Genomic DNA, 18,984 nt, shown 5'->3' on the forward strand with positions numbered 1-18,984 from the left:
CAGGAGAATCACTTGAACCCGGGAGGCGGAGGTTACAATGAGCCGAGATCATGCCACTGCCCACTCCAGCTTGGGCGTCAGAGCAAGACTCCATCGCAAAAATTCAACGTTTTGACATTTTATCAGCTGATTTCAAGAAAACATACCGAATAGGTGAATAGTTTTCATAAATCATTTAGCCAGCCAAGAAAGTACTGCCTTCTGCTGGAAAATGTTACACTGATAAATTTTATCTTGAACTCTTGTATAGTACCTTTCATGGTTGATATCAAGAAGGAATAATCACTGGCATAGTAACCAGTTCTTGATTTTCCGGGACAACTTTACTCTGTTCTGTTAATTTCACTGAAGATTCCCATTCCAAAAGTATGCCCCAAAATAAAATATACAAGATTGAAAAGAAAATAGATATTAGCAATCAGGCTGAGATTAGAAAGGAAAAACATACCTAAAAATGAAAATTATAAGTTGAATAAGCTAGTCAAGAAGTAATTTAAGAATATATATTGGAAGTTAATACTAAAACTGGACCTAGGCTGGAGGTTAGGAAAAGGAGAGAAAGGCAGTCAGGAGTTCAAGACCAGCCTGGCCAACATGGTGAAACCCCATCTTTACTAAAAATACAAAAAATTAGCTGGGCATGGTGGCACATGCCTATAATCCCAGTCACTTGGTAGGCTGAGGCAGGAGAATAGCTTGAACTTGGGAGATAGAGGCTGCAGTGAGTCAAGACTGCGCCGCTGCACTCCAGCCTGGACGAAAGAGTGAGACTCCATCTGAAAAAAAACAAAAAACCAAAAATCTAGTCGTAAAGTATTTATAAAAAGAGTTTCCAGCCATTCTACCACCAAAGGCACCTTTTAAATTTCTCTTTATAGATTGTTTATCTAAAATACTGAATACTGAATATACAAACTATATGATCATATAACTTTTTTTTTTTTTTTTCTATTGCCCAGGCTGGAGTGCAGGGACATGATCACAGCTCACTGCAGCCATGACCTCCCAGGCTCAGACAGTCCTCCCACTTCAACCTCACAAGTAACTGGGACCACAGATGCATACCACCACACCCAGCTAATTTTTGTATTTTTTGTAGAGGCAGGATTTCACCGTGTTGCCCAGACTGGTCTCAAACTCCTGGGCTCAAGCAGTCCACCTGCTTTAGCCTTCGAAAGTGCTAGGATTACAGGCGTGAGCAACTGTGCCTGGCCCATCATATAACTTTTATACTTCTTTTTAATCATATACATTAGCTGCTAGAGTTGGTATGGGCCAAAATATATTCCACATAGAATTCACACATTCTAGCCAAATGCAAAGAAACATTGGTTTGGTCATTATAGTATATCCCAAGTAAATAGTCAGGGTCCATTTAAAAAATATTTTAAGTAGCTGGGAACCCAAATTGAGAACCTAAATCCAGTCTTGGTAATTGTTGGGAGACTTGGAATATAATGTGGGAGGGCTTTTTCTTTTTAAAACAAACTTAATTAAGGCAATAATTTTGCATATTTTGCATCTTTCTTAGAACTTTTAGTGCATCCAGGTTTTATTTCATTGATCCTAGAGAGAGGAAAGAAGTATGCAGGGTCTCCATTTTTCAAATGAGAGCCATTTCTTAAAAAAAAAAAGACTACTCCTAAGCTTCAAGTCAGTGAAGTAAAAAAGACTACTTACTGTAACAATAGACTTTAGTCATATTAAAGCAATTCAAAGTAATTTAAAATGTGGGGAGGCTGGGCGCAGTGGCTCACACCTGTAATCCCAGCACTTTGGGAGGCCGAGGTGGACGGATCACCTGAGGTCGGGAGTTCAAGACCAGCCTTACCAATCTGGAGAAACTCCATCTCTACTAAAAATACAAAATTAGCCAGGTGTGGTGGCATATGCCTGTAATCCCAGCTATTCAGGAGGCTGAGGCAGGAGAATCTCTTGAACCCAGGAGGTGGAGGTTGCTGCAAGCGGAGATCATGCCATTGCACGCCAGCCTGGGCAACAGAGCAAGACTCTGTCTCAAAAAAAAAAAAAATGTGGGGCCAGGCGTGGTGGTGCACACCTGTAATCCAGCTACTTGGGAGGCTGAGGCAGAAGAATTGCTTGAACCTGGGAGGCAGAGGCTGCAGTGAGCTGAGATTGCGCCACTGCACTCCAGCCTGGGCGACAGAGCTAGACTCCATCTCAGAAAAACAAAAACAAAAACAAAACAAAGAAGGTGAGACGTGGTGGCTCACATCTGTAATCCCAAAACTTTGGGAGACCAAGGCGGGCAGATCATGTGAATTCAGGAGTTCAAGACCAGCCTGGCCAATATGGTGAAACCCTGTCTCTACTAAAAATACAAAAATTAGCCGGGCGTGGTGGTGGGCGCCTGTAGTCCCAGCTACTTGCGAGGCTGAGGCACGAGAATCGAACCTGGGAGGCAGAGGTTGCAGTGAGCTGAGATCATGCCACTGTACTCTAGCCTGGTTGACAGAGGGAGACCCAGTCTCAAATAATAATAATAGTAGTAGTAGTAACAATAATACATGTAAAGATGCAACAATAAAATAGTATTGTTAAAGAGCTTCATGTTAAATGTAGCCCCAGTCGAGCAGGTTCATTACATAAGTGAATTTTACATTTAATAATAAAAAGCCACAGTGACATTTATATCCTTTAGTGCCAAAAATCTTTTAAAGGTAGTCGTAGTCTTCAGGCAGGGTTTACTTTCTTAAATTGACTGTTGTTGTTTGATTTAGCACCTTATATATCCTAATGTTGATGCTTTTCACAAGAAAATATCACCTTAATAATGTGTTTAATATTCTTGTCTTGGCCAGGCATGGTGTCTCAGCCTGTAATCCCAGTGCTTTGGGAGGCCAAGGTGGGTGGATCACCTTAGGTCAGGAGTTCAAGACCAGCCTGGCCAATACGGTGAAACCCCTATCTGTACTAAAAATACAAAAATTTGGCTGCGGTGGCTCACACCTGTAATCCCAGCACTTTGGGTGGTGGAGGCGGGCAGATCACAAGGTCAGGAATTCGAGACCAGCCTGGCCAATATGGTGAAACCTCATCTCTACTGAAAATACAAAAATTAGCCGGGCGTGGTGGTTGCTACTTGGGAGGCTGAGGCAGAAGAATTGCTTGAACCCAGGAGGTGGAGGTTGCTGTGAGCCAAGATCACGCCATTGCACTCCAGGGGACAGAGCAACAGTCTGGGTGACAGAGCAAGATTCCATCACACACACACACACATAAACACACAAATACAAAAATTAACTGGGCGTGGTGGTGTGTACCTGTAGTCCCAGCTACTCAAGGGTCTGAGGCAGAAAAATCTCTTGAACCTGGGGAACAAAGCAGAGGTTGCAGTGAGCTGAGCTCATGCCATTGCACTCTAACCTGGGCATCACAGAGAGATTCTATCTCAAAAAAAAAAAAAAAAAACAAGTTCTTTTGTAATTTTTATTCCTCATATGGTAACTTTACTGAAATATGATCTATGCAAGTGTGTGGATCAAGCATGATATTTCAAAAATTACAAGTTTGTATTGTGCATTATTTCTTACTGAATTTCTTAATAAATAATGAAATTTAGTCATCATGGTATATATCTGTCCAAAATGTATTCAGCACTATATAGGTAGGTTTTCTTACATCTGATGTGTATTGGTTTGAGATAATATTATCTAGATAAACAGATCATTTCGACTTCAAAAATAATCATCACTTTGATGTAAAGCATCAGTGGTCTCAGGGGAAAAATTCTTAATCTAATGAAAGAAAGAAAGACTGTCAAGGCCAGGAGCTCGAGATCAGCGTGGGCAACATAGTGAGACACCATCTCTATGAAAAAAAAAGAAAGGAAGAATTAACTGGGTATGCTGGCATGTGCCTATATTCCTAGCTACTCAGGAGGCTGAGGCTGGAGGATTGCTTGAGCCTAGGAGTTTGAGGCTGCTATGATCATGAGCTGTGAGCATGCCACAGCACTCTGGCCTAGGTCCTGTCTCTAAAATAAATCAATAGATACATACATTTTTAGTTTTGCCTTTTTCGAACCAAATGCAAAATAGCTATTAAAATTCCCCTTTAGAAAGACATAAAATTGTGTATAAATAGACATCAAAGTGTTTTACATGCATCATATAATTCCATTTGACTATTGTTACTTGTTATTTCTTGTTCACCTCCCTATTTATGTTTCAATATATTCTTTTGGAATTGTACTACATCTTAATTCCTTTTTCTCTGTTGGTTTCCATTTTTGTGTGTTTCATTGCCATTTTCCATTTTGCAGATTGCCCCACATCATCTCATTCTACTAAAACTGTCTCCCCATCACCTGCCTTTCTTGATGAAGAAGAATTCAGTGACTTTATGCAGGGACCTGTTGAAGTTCCCCCATGTGGGCCTTCTTCCACGTCCCAGCCCTTTCAGTCTTTCCACCCCTCCACCCCACTTGGCCAGTTGCATACACAGAAGGCTGGGACACAGCCTCTCCCTCCAGGTCAGAGTCCAGTGCCTTTTGCCTTACATGGTGTCCCTGGGCAAATTCCTTACTTCTCTGCTGCTTCAGCCTCACACAGTGTACCAAAAGCAGGTAACTCTTAGCATTATTAATGAAAATATTCTTAAGATATCCTGGGATAACTTATTTTTGTTACATAAGTAGAATAATCCAGTGATGTTGGCAAATAAACATGTACATGAATGTATGACCGCTGTTGAAATTCAACAAAACAAGTGTTTTAGATTTTTAAGTTCTGGAGTCTTCACATTCCAGAAAGGTGATTTAAAACTTTTGCTCCTCAAGTAGGAGCACTTTAAACTGCCTTATAACTTTAAAAGAAATCTTCTGATTTTTCTGGAAGATTGTTGTTTGGGAGATTCACCAATATCATTTTCTTAAGAATAAGGAGCTAGGAAAGGCTTCTTTAGAAAGTACTCTTTCAGCCTCAGTGACAGGGCACTTGGGGGCAGAAGCCCGGGTTGTTCATTTACTATCAGTTTGTCCTTGATGTGCCTTAGATTTTGTCGTCTGTAAAATGAATAGAGACAGCTACACATCCTGGCTTGAGACAGGGTGCTGGGAGGGATCTTGGCAGACATGTACTCAATCCACACTTTCTCATTTGATGGACGTGGAAACAGACCAAGAGATGACGATGATGTCACTGGCCAGAGGCCTTCCTAGGAATTAGTGAAAGTGTTATCTTATGTAGGTTGTCAGATTTCAAAGGTAGTGCTCCTTCTACTATACTCTTCCACCTACTGTCTTGTAGAATTCTTTAGAATCACAGTAGATAATTATGTTTACATTCTCTAAAATCTCTAATAGTCTCTCAAGTCCTATACAAATGTGCACTAATTGAATTATTTCAACGTTTACTTTTTTTTTTTTTTTTTTGAGACAGAGTCTTGCAGTATCACCCAGGCTGGAGTGCAGTGGCGTGATCTCAGCTCATTGCAACCTCTGCCTCCTGGGTTCAAGTGATTGTCCTGCCTCAGCCTCCCGAGTAGCTGAGATTACAGGCACCTGCCACCATGCCTGGCTAATTTTTTGTATTTTTAGTAGAGATGGGGTTTCACTATGTTGGTCAGGCTGGTCTTAAACTTCTGACCTTGTGATCTGCCTGCCTTGGCCTCCCAAAGTGCTGGGATTGCAGGCTTGAGCCACGGCACCTAGCCACAGTGTTTACATTATATGTGGCAGGGCCTCCCTTTAGAATATGGAAGTGAGCTGGGCACCGTGGCTCACGTCTATAATCCCAGCACTTTGGAAGGCTGAGGTGGGTAGGTCACCTGAGGTCAGGAGTTCGAGACCAGCCTGGCCAACATGGCGAAACCCCCGTCTCTACTAAAAATACAAAAATTAGCTGGGCTTGGTGGTGGGCGCCTATAATCTTAGCTACTCAGTAGGCTGAGGCGGGAGAATCGCTTGAACCTGGGAGGCAAAGGTTGCAGTGAGCTGAGATCGTGCCAGTACACTATAGCCTGGGTGACAGAGTGAGACTCTGTTTCAAAAAAAAAGAAAAGAAAAGAATATGGGGGTGGAGATGGATGTTGAAAAGATTAGACATATACACATATACAGTTATATACAAATAATCCTTCATGCTGTTTGTTTAGGCCCTTCCTTGGAGGAGAAGTTCCTAGTATCTTGTGATATAAGTACATCTGGGCAGGAACACATTAAATTAAATACTTCTGAAGTTGGCCACAAAGCCCTAGGCCCAGGTTCCAGTAAGAGCCATCCCAGTTTAACGGCCAGTAACGGGGGTGCTGTAGATGGATGTGTAAGTGGTACCACCACTGCAGAGGCAGAAAAGACTTCAGATCAAAACCTGTCAATTGAAGAGAGTGGTGAGCTCGTGAAACATTCAACAAAAAACTTGTTTAACCAAACGTTGCTCAAATGCTAACACCTTAAGCATTAATCTTCAAATGAATGCTGCTTGATTTTGCTAATCGAAATTTTGCTTGAAATACATTTAATGCATTCCTTTCTCCAATTAACCCCTAAGATTTTGCTCTGAATTATTTCAACACACTGTTACTCCTTTTTAAAAATGTTTTTGATAACTGGTTTTCTTAATTGGAATCATTTCTGATTTAAAATTTTCTTTCCTTTTATTTTATAAAAACTCTCTTTTTTTCCACTTATACTTTGTCTTCTTCCATAAAGGTTGAAAAGTTAAAATGTAACTGGAAAAGTCACCAATGAGAATATAGTCTTGCTTTGTCTACAATAAATCATATACACCACTGCCTAAAATATCTAAATTTTATAAATTCAACCCTCAGAAATGAATTAGAATGTGGGCAGCCTAGGAGGCAAACTTTTGGGAGGATATTTCACTGGACAAAAAGCCCCCAAAAGTCCTGTGTATTTAAAACATCTGTATCATATGTAGATTAAAAAAAAAAAAAAAAGAATGAAACTTTGCAAAGAAGCACTAGTAAAAACTGCAAGTAAAGCTTGGACAATTAAATACTTTTAGATACATAATTTTAAACTATCATCTATCATTTTTTTCCCTTAATTTGTAATACATGTTAAATGGTGCAAGGCTTATATGATTTAGAGTATTAAATTGATACATTTTAGATTTTGTATAATTTACTCTTTAGGACATAGTTAACGTACAAGAGTTGCTTAGAAACCGAATATTTTATTCTGAATCTGGGGCAGGGGGGACCAAATATTTTAATTGTATTGGTGACTTTTTTTAGTGTCTCCAGCCAGTGCTCTTTATAAAAAACGATGACTCAGTGTGATTTCACCATCTTCTCCATGGACCACTGTATACATTGATGTTTCTTATCTTCTAGGTGTGGGAGTATTTCCCTCACAGGATCCTGCTCAGCCCAGAATGCCTCCTTGGATTTACAATGAGAGTTTGGTTCCAGGTAAAAATGCCCAGGATTCCCATCTGGATATTTTGCTTTATATATTGTAAATGTAGTTGTAAATATTTACTGTCGTAGTTACAAAATATGCGGGTGGAATTGTGATTTTTCTTTTTTTCTGAAAGAGTATAGAAATTAAATAAATGTCCTGTTTCATAAGACTGCCTCATGTATGGAATAACTATATAAATGAAGGAGAACAGTTTTAATGTTTTATCAACCATCATACTTTCATTTCTAAAAGCTCACTTAGATTTATTATGCTTTAATGGACATTATCAAATATTTAGTTCAGCAATTAATAACTTATCAAGAATTTTACTAAAATATTTAATGTCATTTTCTGAATTCTTAGTTTATATTTTTAAAAATATTGTTTCTATGACTTATTTGTCATGTAATACTATATGAAATAAAAGACCATGTGGGATTTTTTTTTCACATTGGAAGATGTGAAGGATAGTGTTTACTTTTTTCTTTTTTTGAGACAAGGTCTTACTATGTCACCCAGGCTGGAGTGCAGTGACACAATCTTGGCTCACTGCAGCCTTGACCTCCCCAGGCTCAGGCAGTCCTCCCACCTCAGCCTCTCTAGTAGCTGGGACTACAGGTGCGTGCCACTACGCCCAGCTAATTTTTGTATTTTTTTGTAGAAACGGGGTCTCACCATATTGCTCAGGCTGATCTCAAACTCCTGGGCTCAAGTGATCTGCCTGCCTCGGTCTCCCAAAGTGCTGGGATTACAAGTGTGAGCCACTGCACCAGGCCTACTTTTTCTTTACATGTATCTTTACTGCTGAGCCAAAAAGAAAAAAAAAAAAAGAAAAGAAAATCCTCAAAGTGCATTTTCTTCTTTAAACAAAAAAAAATTTATTTTTAATTTTTATGGCTACATAAGTGTATATTTTTATGGAGTACATGAGATATTTTGATACAGACATACAATATGTAATAATCACATCAGGGTAGATAGGGTATCCATTACCTCAAGCATGTATTACTTCTTTGTGTTATGAGCGTTCCAATTATACTCGTTATTTTTTTCTTATAATAAAATAATTATTTTATTGAAGTATTCGAAATAATTTTAAACATCTGATCAATAAGATTATACACAAATGAGTATGCTGCACAAATTATTGTTGACTGTAGCTACCTTGTAGTGCTATCAAATTCTAGATCTTATTCCTCCTATCCAACTATATTTTTATGCCTATTAACCATCCCCATTATTCCCCCCTCCCACTCCCGTTCTCAGCCTCTGGAAACCATCATTCTATTCTGTCTCCATGAGTTCAGTTGTTTTAATGTTTAGCTTCCACAAATGAATGAGAATATGTGAAGTTGGTCTTTCTATGCCTGACTTATTTCTCTTAATATAATGTCCTTCAGTTCCAACCATGTTGTTGGAAATGACAGGATCTCGATTTTTTTATGGCTCAATTTTGCTCCATTGTGTATATGTACCACATTTTCTTTATCCATTTGATAAAGTGTCTGTCAACGGACACTTAGGTTGCTTTTGAATCTTGGCTTATAAATTAGTACAGCCACTGTGGAGAAACCTTTATACTGTTCTCCATAGTGGCTATACTAATTTACATTCCTACCAACAGTGTATGAGGGTCGCCTTTTTTCCACATCCTCACCAGCATTTGTTATTGCTTGTCTTTTGGATAAAAGCCATTTTAAGTGGGGTGAGATGATATCTCATTGTAGTTTTGATTGACATTTCTCTGATGATCAATGATGTTGAGCCCCTTTTCATAAACCTGTTTGCCATTTGCATGTCTTTTGAGAAATGCCTGTTCAGTTGTCTTGCCCATTTTAAAATCAGATTGTTAGCTTTTTTTCCTATTGAGTTGTTTGAGCTTCTTATATATTTTGGTTATTAATCCCTTATCAGATGGATAGTTTACAGATATTTTCTCCCGTTCTGTGTGTTGTCCATTTTTTTATTGTTTCCTTTGCAGTGCAAAAGCTTTTTAACTTGATGTGATCCCATTTGTCCATTTTTGCTTTGGTTGCCATTATTTTTGGGTTATTACTCAAGACATCTTGCCCAGATCAATGTCCTGGAGAGTTTCCCTAAGTTTTCTTTTAGTAGTTTCGTAGTTTCTGGTAGATTTAAAAGTCTTTAATTCATTTCGATTTGAGTTTTGTTTTTTGTGTGGGATGGGGTCTAGTTTTATTCTTCTGCATATGGATATCCAGTTTTTCCAGCACCATTTATTGAAGAGACCCTTCCCAATGTATGTTCTTGGCACCTTTCTGAAAAATGAGTTCACTGTGGATGTGTGGATTTATTTCTGGGTTCTCTGTTCTGTTCCATTGGTCTCTGTGTCTGTTTTTATGTTATTACTATGCTGTTTTGGTTACTATAGCTTTGTAGTATAATTTGAAGTCAGGTAGTATACAGTAATGTACTGTAATTCCTCCAGTTTTGTTCTTTTTGCTCAGAATGGCTTTGGCTATTCTAGGTCCTTTGTGGTACCATATAAATTTTAGGATTATGTTTTCTGTTTCTGTGAAGAATGTAATTGGTATTGATAAGGATTGCATTGAATCTGTACTACCCATTGCTTTGGGTACTGTGGACATTTTAACAACATTGATTCTTCCAAAACATGAACATGGAATATTTCTCTACTTTTTTATGTCCCCTTCAATTTCTTTTTTTTTTTTTTTTTTTTTTTTTGAGATGGAGTCTCTCTCTGTCACCCAGGCTGGAGTGCAGTGGCGCGATCTTGACTCACTGCAACCTCTGCCTTCCGGGTTCAAGCAATTCTCCTGCCTCAGCCTCCCGAGTAGCTGGGGCTACAGGCATATACCACCACGCCTGGCTAATTTTTTTTTATTTTTAGTAGAGATGGGATTTCACCATATTGGCTAGACTGGTCTCGAACTCCTGACCTCGTGATCCGCCCGTCTCGGCCTCCCAAAGTGCTGGGATTACAGGCTTGAGCTACCGCGCCCGGCCCCCTTCAATTTCTTGTATTAATGTTTTATAGTCTTCATTCAAATGCATTTTCTGATACTACTTATAATGACAAAAGGCTGATTGTTACCAAAATCGTATGTACAATTCAACTGTACATAAAAATAATGACTTTTCTTCCAAATGCCTATTAGACAGTTTGTATCTTTTCTTCTTCTCTGTCCTCAAGCCAAACAAACGAAATCTAGATCTTGGTATATTTTGGAGTTTTATCCATTTTCTGCCAGTTTGTATTACTTTCTCCCTCTTCCTTCCAAACATACATGCACGTATACTTTCTAGTCAAAATATGTATTCTTTTTTTTTTTTTTTTTTTTGAGATGGAGTCTCTCTCTGTCACCCAGGCTGGAGTGCAGTGGCGCGATCTTGACTCACTGCAACCTCTGCCTTCCGGGTTCAAGCAATTCTCCTGCCTCAGCCTCCCGAGTAGCTGGGGCTACAGGCATATACCACCACGCCTGGCTAATTTTTTTTTATTTTTAGTAGAGATGGGATTTCACCATATTGGCTAGACTGGTCTCGAACTCCTGACCTTGTGACTCGCCCACCTCGGCATCCCAAAGTGCTGGGATTACAGGCATGAGCCACCACATCCGGCCAAAAATATGTGTTCTTATGGAGAGCCCACTAACCTGTAATCCATACTTATAATCCCAGATGTAAAATTTTTTTTTAAACAGTTTCTCTGTCCACCTTAGCCCTACTAACTTTCATCTCCCTAACTAAGCTTGCTAGATTTAGTAAATAACCATACAGGATGCCCAGTTAAATTTGAATTTCAGGTAAAAAGCAAATAATTTTTTAGTATAAGTATGTCCCATGCAATATTGGCATTCTTTATTTTAGCCCTATCTCTAACATTTCCCACTTGGTCCTTTGGAAAACCCATGTTATTATCAAAAACTCACCAACCATACCCGCCTTTTTAAGATACTTGTTCTGCTTCCTCACCCTAACAGAAACTGGGTCTTTCCTTAAAGGTTGTATTTCCATAGCACCTTCTCCAATGGTGTTTTCTGTCACAGCCTCTAATTTACTGGAGAAGAGTGATGTTGGTATAATTCTTACTTCCTGTTGCTCTTTTCAAACTGTTCCCACCATCAGTACTCTACGGCTTCTCTTGTAATATCCAAAGCATGCTGTCTTGTTATAATCTTCTACTGAATTATAAGACTTTGTCTTACCTCTAGCCGTAAACTTTATCTTTAGTACCAGGCTCCAGACTCTAATTGTCTGCTGGACATTTCCACTTGAATATCTCAATTTTTTTTCTTTTTTTTTTGAAACGGAGTCTCACTGTTTCCCAGGCTGAAGTGCAGAGTGCAGAGTTGCGATCTTGGCTCACTGCAACCTCTGTCTCGGGGTTCAAGCGATTCTCCTGCCTCAGCCTCCTGAGTAGCTGGGCCTACAGGCACATGCCACCACGCCTGGCTAATTTTTGTATTTTTAGTAGAGATGGGGTTTCACTGTGTTGGCCAGACTGGTCTCAAACTCCTGACCTCAGATGATCTGCTGGCCTTGACCTCCCAAGTGCTGAAAGATTATAGACATGAGCCACCATGCCCAGCCGCACTGGAATATGTTTAAAGCAGTTTAAACCCTGACATGGCTTTGGTTCTATTAAAGCAGTTTGATTGAAGATTATTCTTGTATACCAACAATGGCACCCCAAAAAATGAATCACTTGAAATGTGTTTCCATTTGTAATCTGGTCTTTCCTTTAATAGATGCCTATAAGAAAATCTTAGAAACCACAATGACTCCAACCGGAATAGATACTGCCAAACTGTATCCCATTCTGATGTCATCTGGGCTTCCCAGGGAAACTCTTGGACAGATATGGGCCTTAGCTAATCGAACTACACCTGGCAAACTTACAAAAGAAGAACTTTATACCGTTCTAGCCATGATAGCGGTAACACAGGTAAACCATGTTTCTTAAGTTAGATCAAATAACTTTATTAGTATAAATTGCAAGGATATGAAATCTTTTTTACTATATTGTGTAACTCCTTGTACATTAAAATTTAGATCATTTTCAGGATGTAGTACTTCAAAAATGTAGAGTTTATATGATGTGCATAATAGCAAGTTATTCCTTTGTTTAAAGACCTTTTGTTTTGGTTTGTTTTTGAGACTGAGTCTCACTCTATTGCGCAGGCTGGAGTGCAGTGGTGCGATCTCAGCTTACTGCAACTTCCACCTCCTGGGTTCAAGTGATTCTCCTGCCTCAGCCTCCCAAGTAGCTGGGATTACAGGCACCTGCCACCATGCCTGACTAATTTTTATATTTTTAGTAGAGATGGGGTTTCACCATGTTGGCCAAGCTGGTCTCGAACTCCTGACCTCAAGTAATCCGCCTGCCTCGGCCTTCCAGAGTGCTGGGATTACAGGTGTGAGCCACCATGCCTGGCCTAAAGACTTTTAATATATTAACATTCTCTGAACTTGAAAGTTAGTCAGTAATAGGTGAAATTACTCTGTCTTTTGAAGTTTTCTCTAAAATTTCATAGATATAAAGTATTCTCAGTCTGGTAGAAATTTTCCTTTTATTGCAAAGTCATTTAAAATGATTTGATCATATAGAATTAACCAAACGTGTCAGAAAGTGAAAATGTCAGAACTGATATGTGTTGGCCATTTCTTTGTTAAGTATTAGGTTTGCATTGACCTTGTAACTTTTTTTCTTAAATCAAATTCATGAGTTTTGGGAGTAGGAGTGGAAACATGCAAAGGCTACAGATTTTTATCTTTCCGTCTCTGCCAGATTTCGACCGTATGTGGTTTACAACCCCCTAATCCATTTTCTTTCTATCATTTGTAGAGGGGCGTTCCTGCAATGAGTCCTGATGCTTTAAACCAGTTCCCAGCAGCTCCTATTCCAACTTTAAGTGGTTTTTCTATGACTCTGCCTGCACCGGTGAGTCAGCCAACCATGATACCTTCAGGCCCTGCGGGCTCCATGCCCCTCAGCCTTGGACAGCCAGTCATGGGTATTAACCTTGTTGGACCAGTGGGTGGAGCTGCAGCCCAGGCTTCTAGTGGTTTCATACCAACCTTCCCTGCAAATCAGGTAAATGGAGAAGCTGTGCATATTTCAAATAATCACTGAAGGTGAATCTGGGCACCATTTTTTCCAGGGATACGTAGAGTAGGTTACTGGATTATAGGGAGCACATTTAAATTCTTAGGTTGTATCTTTCAGAAAAACTGCTAAACCTGAAATTAAAATACTTTAGTTTTTCACTTCTCAGATTAGCAAAAATGTTTTAAGTATATAATATTTAATGTCATTGAAAAAGTAGGGTAAAAGTGACTAATACACTCTAGGCTTATTGGTACAGCCTTGTTGAAAGGCAGGCTTGGCAATAGTTATCAGAATTCTACATGTCAAGGTGGGCGTGGTGGTGTGTACCTATAGTACCAGCTACTCCAGAGGCTGAGGCAGGAGGATCACTTGATCCCAGGGATTCAAGTCTGCAGTGAGCTATGGTTATGATCACACCATTGCACTCCAGCTTGGCAACAGAAGGAGACTCAGTTAAAAAAAAAAAAAAAAAATGCCTTAGCATGTCTCTGTCTTCTCTCCTAGCAGTCACATTATTAGAAATCTATCCCAATAAATAGTAACTCAAATTAGCAAAGATATGTAAGAATTTTTGTTGTAACCTTATTTGTTAGAGTAAAAAGTGGAAATAGCTAAATATCCAACAGGAGGAGAAAGGTTAAATAAATTTCAGTTCATTCACACAGTGGTGGTAATCTTTAAACTGAGTAAGATAGAGCTACATGTACTGCATGGAAATGTGTCTTTGTTATATAGTTAGAGTATAGAGCAATATATGTAATCTCATTTTTCTTTAAAACAAATGAGCTGTTAACAGTACCTCTAGAGTGTGGGATTAGGAGTCAGTGTCCACTCTGTACCTGTATGTGATTGGTTATGATGAGCTTGTGTCACTTAATTTGCAAACATGCATGATATATCTATATGTCTTTTTTTTTTTTTTTTTTAGCATTTTGACCTTTTTAATTTTTTTTTTTTTTTTGAGATAGAGTCTTGCTATATTGCCCAGGCTGGAGTGCAGTGGTGTGATCTTGGCTCGCTGTAACCTCTGCCTCCCAGGTTCAAGCCATTCTCCTGCCTCAGCCTGCCAAGTAGCTGGGATTACAGGTGCCCACCACCACACCCAGCTAGATGTGTCTTTTAAAGATAGCAGGCACTTAGTAACCCAATGAATGTCATTCAGCTATTTTTAAAATGTATAGATTAGCTTTTTTTTTTTTTTTTTTTTTAGCCAGAGTCTTGCTTTGTTGCCCAGCTGGGCTGGAGTGCAGTGGCACAATCTCAGCTCACTGCAACCTCCGCCTCCTGGGTTCCTATGTAACTGGGACTACAGACACATGCCACCATGCCCAGCTAATTTTTGTATTTTTAGTAGAGATGGGGTTTCGCCATGTTGGCCAGACTGGTCTCGAACTTCTGACCTCAGGAGATCTGCCCACCTTGGCCTCCCAAAGCGCTGGGATTACAGACGTGAGCCACTGCGCCCAGCCTAGATTAGCTATTTAAACCATTTTTTTTTTACCATTTGTACCAGAGAGTATCTAAAATACAAAACAGTATTCCTGCCTTAAGCACTTGAGTTAATGTATCTAAACTGAGAAATTTTAAGGGCAGTCTTTGAAGTTAAATGTTGGAGATTTGTTGTGTATTTATTTTGTCAGTCAGTGCTATTTATTTAAATATCCTTTATAAACCTAGGTAGTAAAGCCAGAAGAAGACGACTTCCAGGATTTTCAAGATGCTTCTAAGTCAGGATCCCTTGATGACTCATTCAGTGATTTCCAAGAGTTGCCTGCTTCTTCAAAAGCAAGTAACTCCCAGCATGGAAACAGGTAGGAAAGAGTTTAAGATATTTAACATTGTATTTAACCATTAAGAAAGAGACATCCGTAATAGGAAGGCTAGGTGTGAGAAATTTAAAAATTAAGACTCCTTACTCTACTACTTTCTGTGATTATTCCTTCTGTATTAATACTTTTACTCTCCAAACTTCTCTCCTTTGTCCACCTTAAACTTCAGCTCCTACTGTTTCCTCTAAGTACACACCTGCCTGGCAATATTCTTTTTCACCTGTGCCAAACCTTTATTATAGCTAGAGCACCTGTGCAGTGATGACTTCGTGTTCCTGCATTAAAGCAAGGTCTTCAACTGTTGAAAAGTGTTTTAGGCAGGAGCACATAATTGTACAAATGTTTTTGTAATGTTATGTACTGTTGCTTTTCCACAGAATTGCAATTCAGAACGCTAATCATATTTATTCACATTTCTTGTATAATTGACATTAGTGTCTTTTAAGCCTTCAGGTTTCTGTTGTTTGCATAGACAGCTGCATAAACATTTCTCTAAGGTTTTACATGCCACGTTAAGCTTCAGGTACAGTAACTGATTCAGTATGTTGTCAGCATTTTTAATTTTTTTTTTGAGATGGAGTCTTGCTCTGTTGCCCAGGCTGGAGGGCAGTGGTATGATCTTGGCTCACTGCAACCCCCACCTCCCAAGTTACAGCGATTCTCCTGCCTCAGTCTCCCTAGTAGCCAGGATTACAGGTGTCCACCACCACACCCAGCTAATTTTTTTGTAATTTTGGTAGAGATGGGGTTTCAGCATTTCGCCATGTTGGCCAGGCTGGTCTCAAACTCCTGACCTCAAGTGAGCCTCTCGACTTGGCCTCCAAAGTGCTAGGATTACAGGCATGAGCCACCATGCCAAGCCGGCATTTTTAAAAAAGTATTTAGATATTTCTGCAAAGTGGAACACATCAGACACCAGAGTAAGTGATATGAATTCCTTTGTTTTTATTTTTCAAAGTGGTTTTTGTCAGAATACATATTCCGTGTCTCCTGTGTTCCTGTTTATGCAGTTTTGCTCCTCTCTTCCCCGTTTAGCCAATTGATTATCTCTTAGCACTTTGCCACATACGCACTATAACAAGAACTAAGGGACAGGCATTATAGAGAATTACAAATTAGGAAAAGAGACTATTCTCCTGATTTTAAAAATATATTAAATGCATGTACGTAACATATAGAAGAAACATATAAGGAATGAGACCATAGAGTGCTGGTATTTCCAGGACTGCTGCACCAACACAAACAAATTAAACCTTCTAGACACATAAATTGTATTTCTACTCCAGATCTCTTCCTTCGAACAAAATTTGTATGTACTACTACTATCTAAGCATTCCCATCTGAATGACTCAAGGCATCTCAAATTCACTGCATGAAATTAAATTCATTGTTTTCCTACTCATAGCCAAATAAAAATGTGTTAAATCATTATTCCCTTCCTTGGTGAATGATGTCACCATATTCAGTCACCAGATTAAAAGCATGCTATTTACTTTGGCTCTGTCCTCTCTCCTTTACCACCATTAACTCTGTCAGCTCTGTGTGACAGTGTGTGATCTTAACTCCTGCCCGCTCTCAACTCTTGCTATTTCCCATGACTTACACTCCAGCCATGCCAGCATGACTCCAAACTGACTGTGCTCTTTCAAACTTTATACGGTCTGTTTGCTTCAGTCTGAAATACCCCTACCTAATCTCCCTATAGTTATAGTTCCATTTCGGAAATCAGCTAAATATAGGAAGTTTTTCCTAACCAATTCCTACCTCCAAGGTGAGTTAAGGGCCCCTCCTTTGCTACTGCTGTAGTACCTGATGAATATCTGTGCCCTAATTGTAATTGCTGGTTTACCTGACTGTTTCCCTTACTAGGCTGTAAGTATCTGAAGACAATCATTCATGTTTATATATGTAGTGCTTGGCCCCATCATATGTAATTAATAAAGATTTGCTGGATGACTGTATTATAGTATGTGGCTTATAAACCTAATTTATCAAATCGGTGATTTATTTATCTGAGCAAAACTCTGTTTGTAGATGAAATTAAAATTTGGGGGTAGAAAGTTTTAAGATGGTGGCCAGATCTGAGATATATGGGGTATTAGCAATTTTGTGTGGCATTATCTCCATGTAATAGTTTACTTTCATATACGATACTTGGCAGATATTCCTCTTACATATAGCTCTGACTTGACTACTTCCATGCTTTCCTTGAATGAAACTATTTTGTTTATTTGTTTTTTTTTTTTTTTTTAAGATGAAGCCTCTCTGTGTCACCAGGCTAGAGTACAGTTGCGCAGCCTCGGCTCACTGCAACTTCTGTCTCCCGGATTCAGGTGATTCTCCTGCCTCAGCCTCCCTAGTAGCTGGGACTGCAGGCGTGCGCCACCACACCCAGCTTATTTTTGTATTTTTAGTAAAGACGGGGTTTCACCATGTTGTCCAGGCTGGTCTTGAATTCCTGACCTCAGGCGGTCTGCCTACCTTGGCCGCCCAAAGTGCTGGAATTACAGACGTGAGCCACCATGCCCAGCTGAATGAAACTATTTTGGTATTATCTAGAATTCATACTCAATATTCATTTATTCATCCAGAAAACATTTATTTAGTATTTGCTATATGCCAGACACTGGGATAGGCATGAGAAATACAGAAGCAAAAACCACAGTTCCTGCTCTAAGGACACTTAGTTTTATCTGGTATTTAAATTATCTGATAAAGTTCTCTTAGGATTAGTCCTTAAATATATGTATAAAATGTATTCCCTAGTTTATGATAATCTGTACTCCAAATTGTTTTAAAAAGAGATTTGTTAAATCATGATGTGAATAGCTAAGCCTAGGAGAAACCATTTTGGACAGAAAATGGGCATTATTTGTTAGAGAAGATGAAAAGGCAAGTAAGATGTTAGGAGTAGACCAGGATGGAGAGCATTGTTAGTCTGTGAGAAAATAACATTAGTTAGGGACAGCACCAGTTGTGGGATGCCTTATGACTTATAACATACTCTATTTTAAAGCATTTTAGGAGTAAGAAGTGGCACAATGAAAGTGATTCTTGCTACTGTGTATGGGATAAATTCAGTTGCCATGGTCATCTTGCTGTGAGATGATGAGAATTACTCAGGGTTTGGAGTTATAGACACTGAACAGTTTATATCTGAGAAATTGGTTAGACTCTGTGTTGAACTAGATGTCAGAGTCAAAGGAAAGATGGCAGTTGAGCCCATGCATAAAACCTGAAGGGCCTCTAGAAGGCAGCAACATCATCCAGTTACTCATTCAGAAAATACTATGTGCCGGGCACTCGGGAGCCTAGACTAATCAACAAAGCAGATATGGGACATTGATCATAGAAAGTTAACAAGGGGGCCAGGGTTGGCCAGGCACGGTGGCTCATGCCTGTAATCTCAGCACTTTGGGAGGCCGAGGCAGACGGATCACCTGAGGTCAGGAGTTTGAGACCAGCCTGGCCAACATGGCAAAACCCTGTCCCTACAAAAAAAAAAATAAATAAAAATAAAAATACAAAAATTACCCAGGCATGGTGGTGTGTGCCTGTAATACCAGCTACTTGGGAGGCTGAGGCAGGAGAATTGCTGAACCTGAGAAGTAGAGTTTGCAGTGAGCCCAGATCGCACCACTGCACTCCAGCCTGGGTGACAGAGCGAGACT

At 39.4% G+C, this 18,984-nt stretch overlaps 1 protein-coding gene across 5 annotated transcripts in view; it reads left to right on the forward strand.

Moving 5' to 3' along the window:
* Positions 1 to 18,984, forward strand: part of SYNRG (synergin, gamma) — a 98,807-nt gene that overhangs the window by 26,974 nt on the left and 52,849 nt on the right. For 2 of the 5 annotated variants that reach the window (XM_011953618.1, XM_011953619.1), the window contains exons 7-10: positions 7,321 to 7,398; positions 12,124 to 12,320; positions 13,221 to 13,469; positions 15,162 to 15,295. In XM_011953618.1, the coding sequence (XP_011809008.1) occupies positions 7,321 to 7,398; positions 12,124 to 12,320; positions 13,221 to 13,469; positions 15,162 to 15,295 (658 nt within the window). Of the gene's footprint in view, positions 1 to 4,285; positions 4,589 to 6,117; positions 6,352 to 7,320; positions 7,399 to 12,123; positions 12,321 to 13,220; positions 13,470 to 15,161; positions 15,296 to 18,984 lie in introns of all 5 variants that reach the window. The other 3 variants (XM_011953616.1, XM_011953617.1, XM_011953620.1) reach the window with 3 other exon arrangements.

The sequence above is a fragment of the Colobus angolensis genome, unplaced genomic scaffold (genome assembly GCF_000951035.1).
Source record: "Colobus angolensis palliatus isolate OR3802 unplaced genomic scaffold, Cang.pa_1.0 Scaffold37, whole genome shotgun sequence".
Lineage (NCBI taxonomy): Eukaryota > Metazoa > Chordata > Mammalia > Primates > Cercopithecidae > Colobus > Colobus angolensis.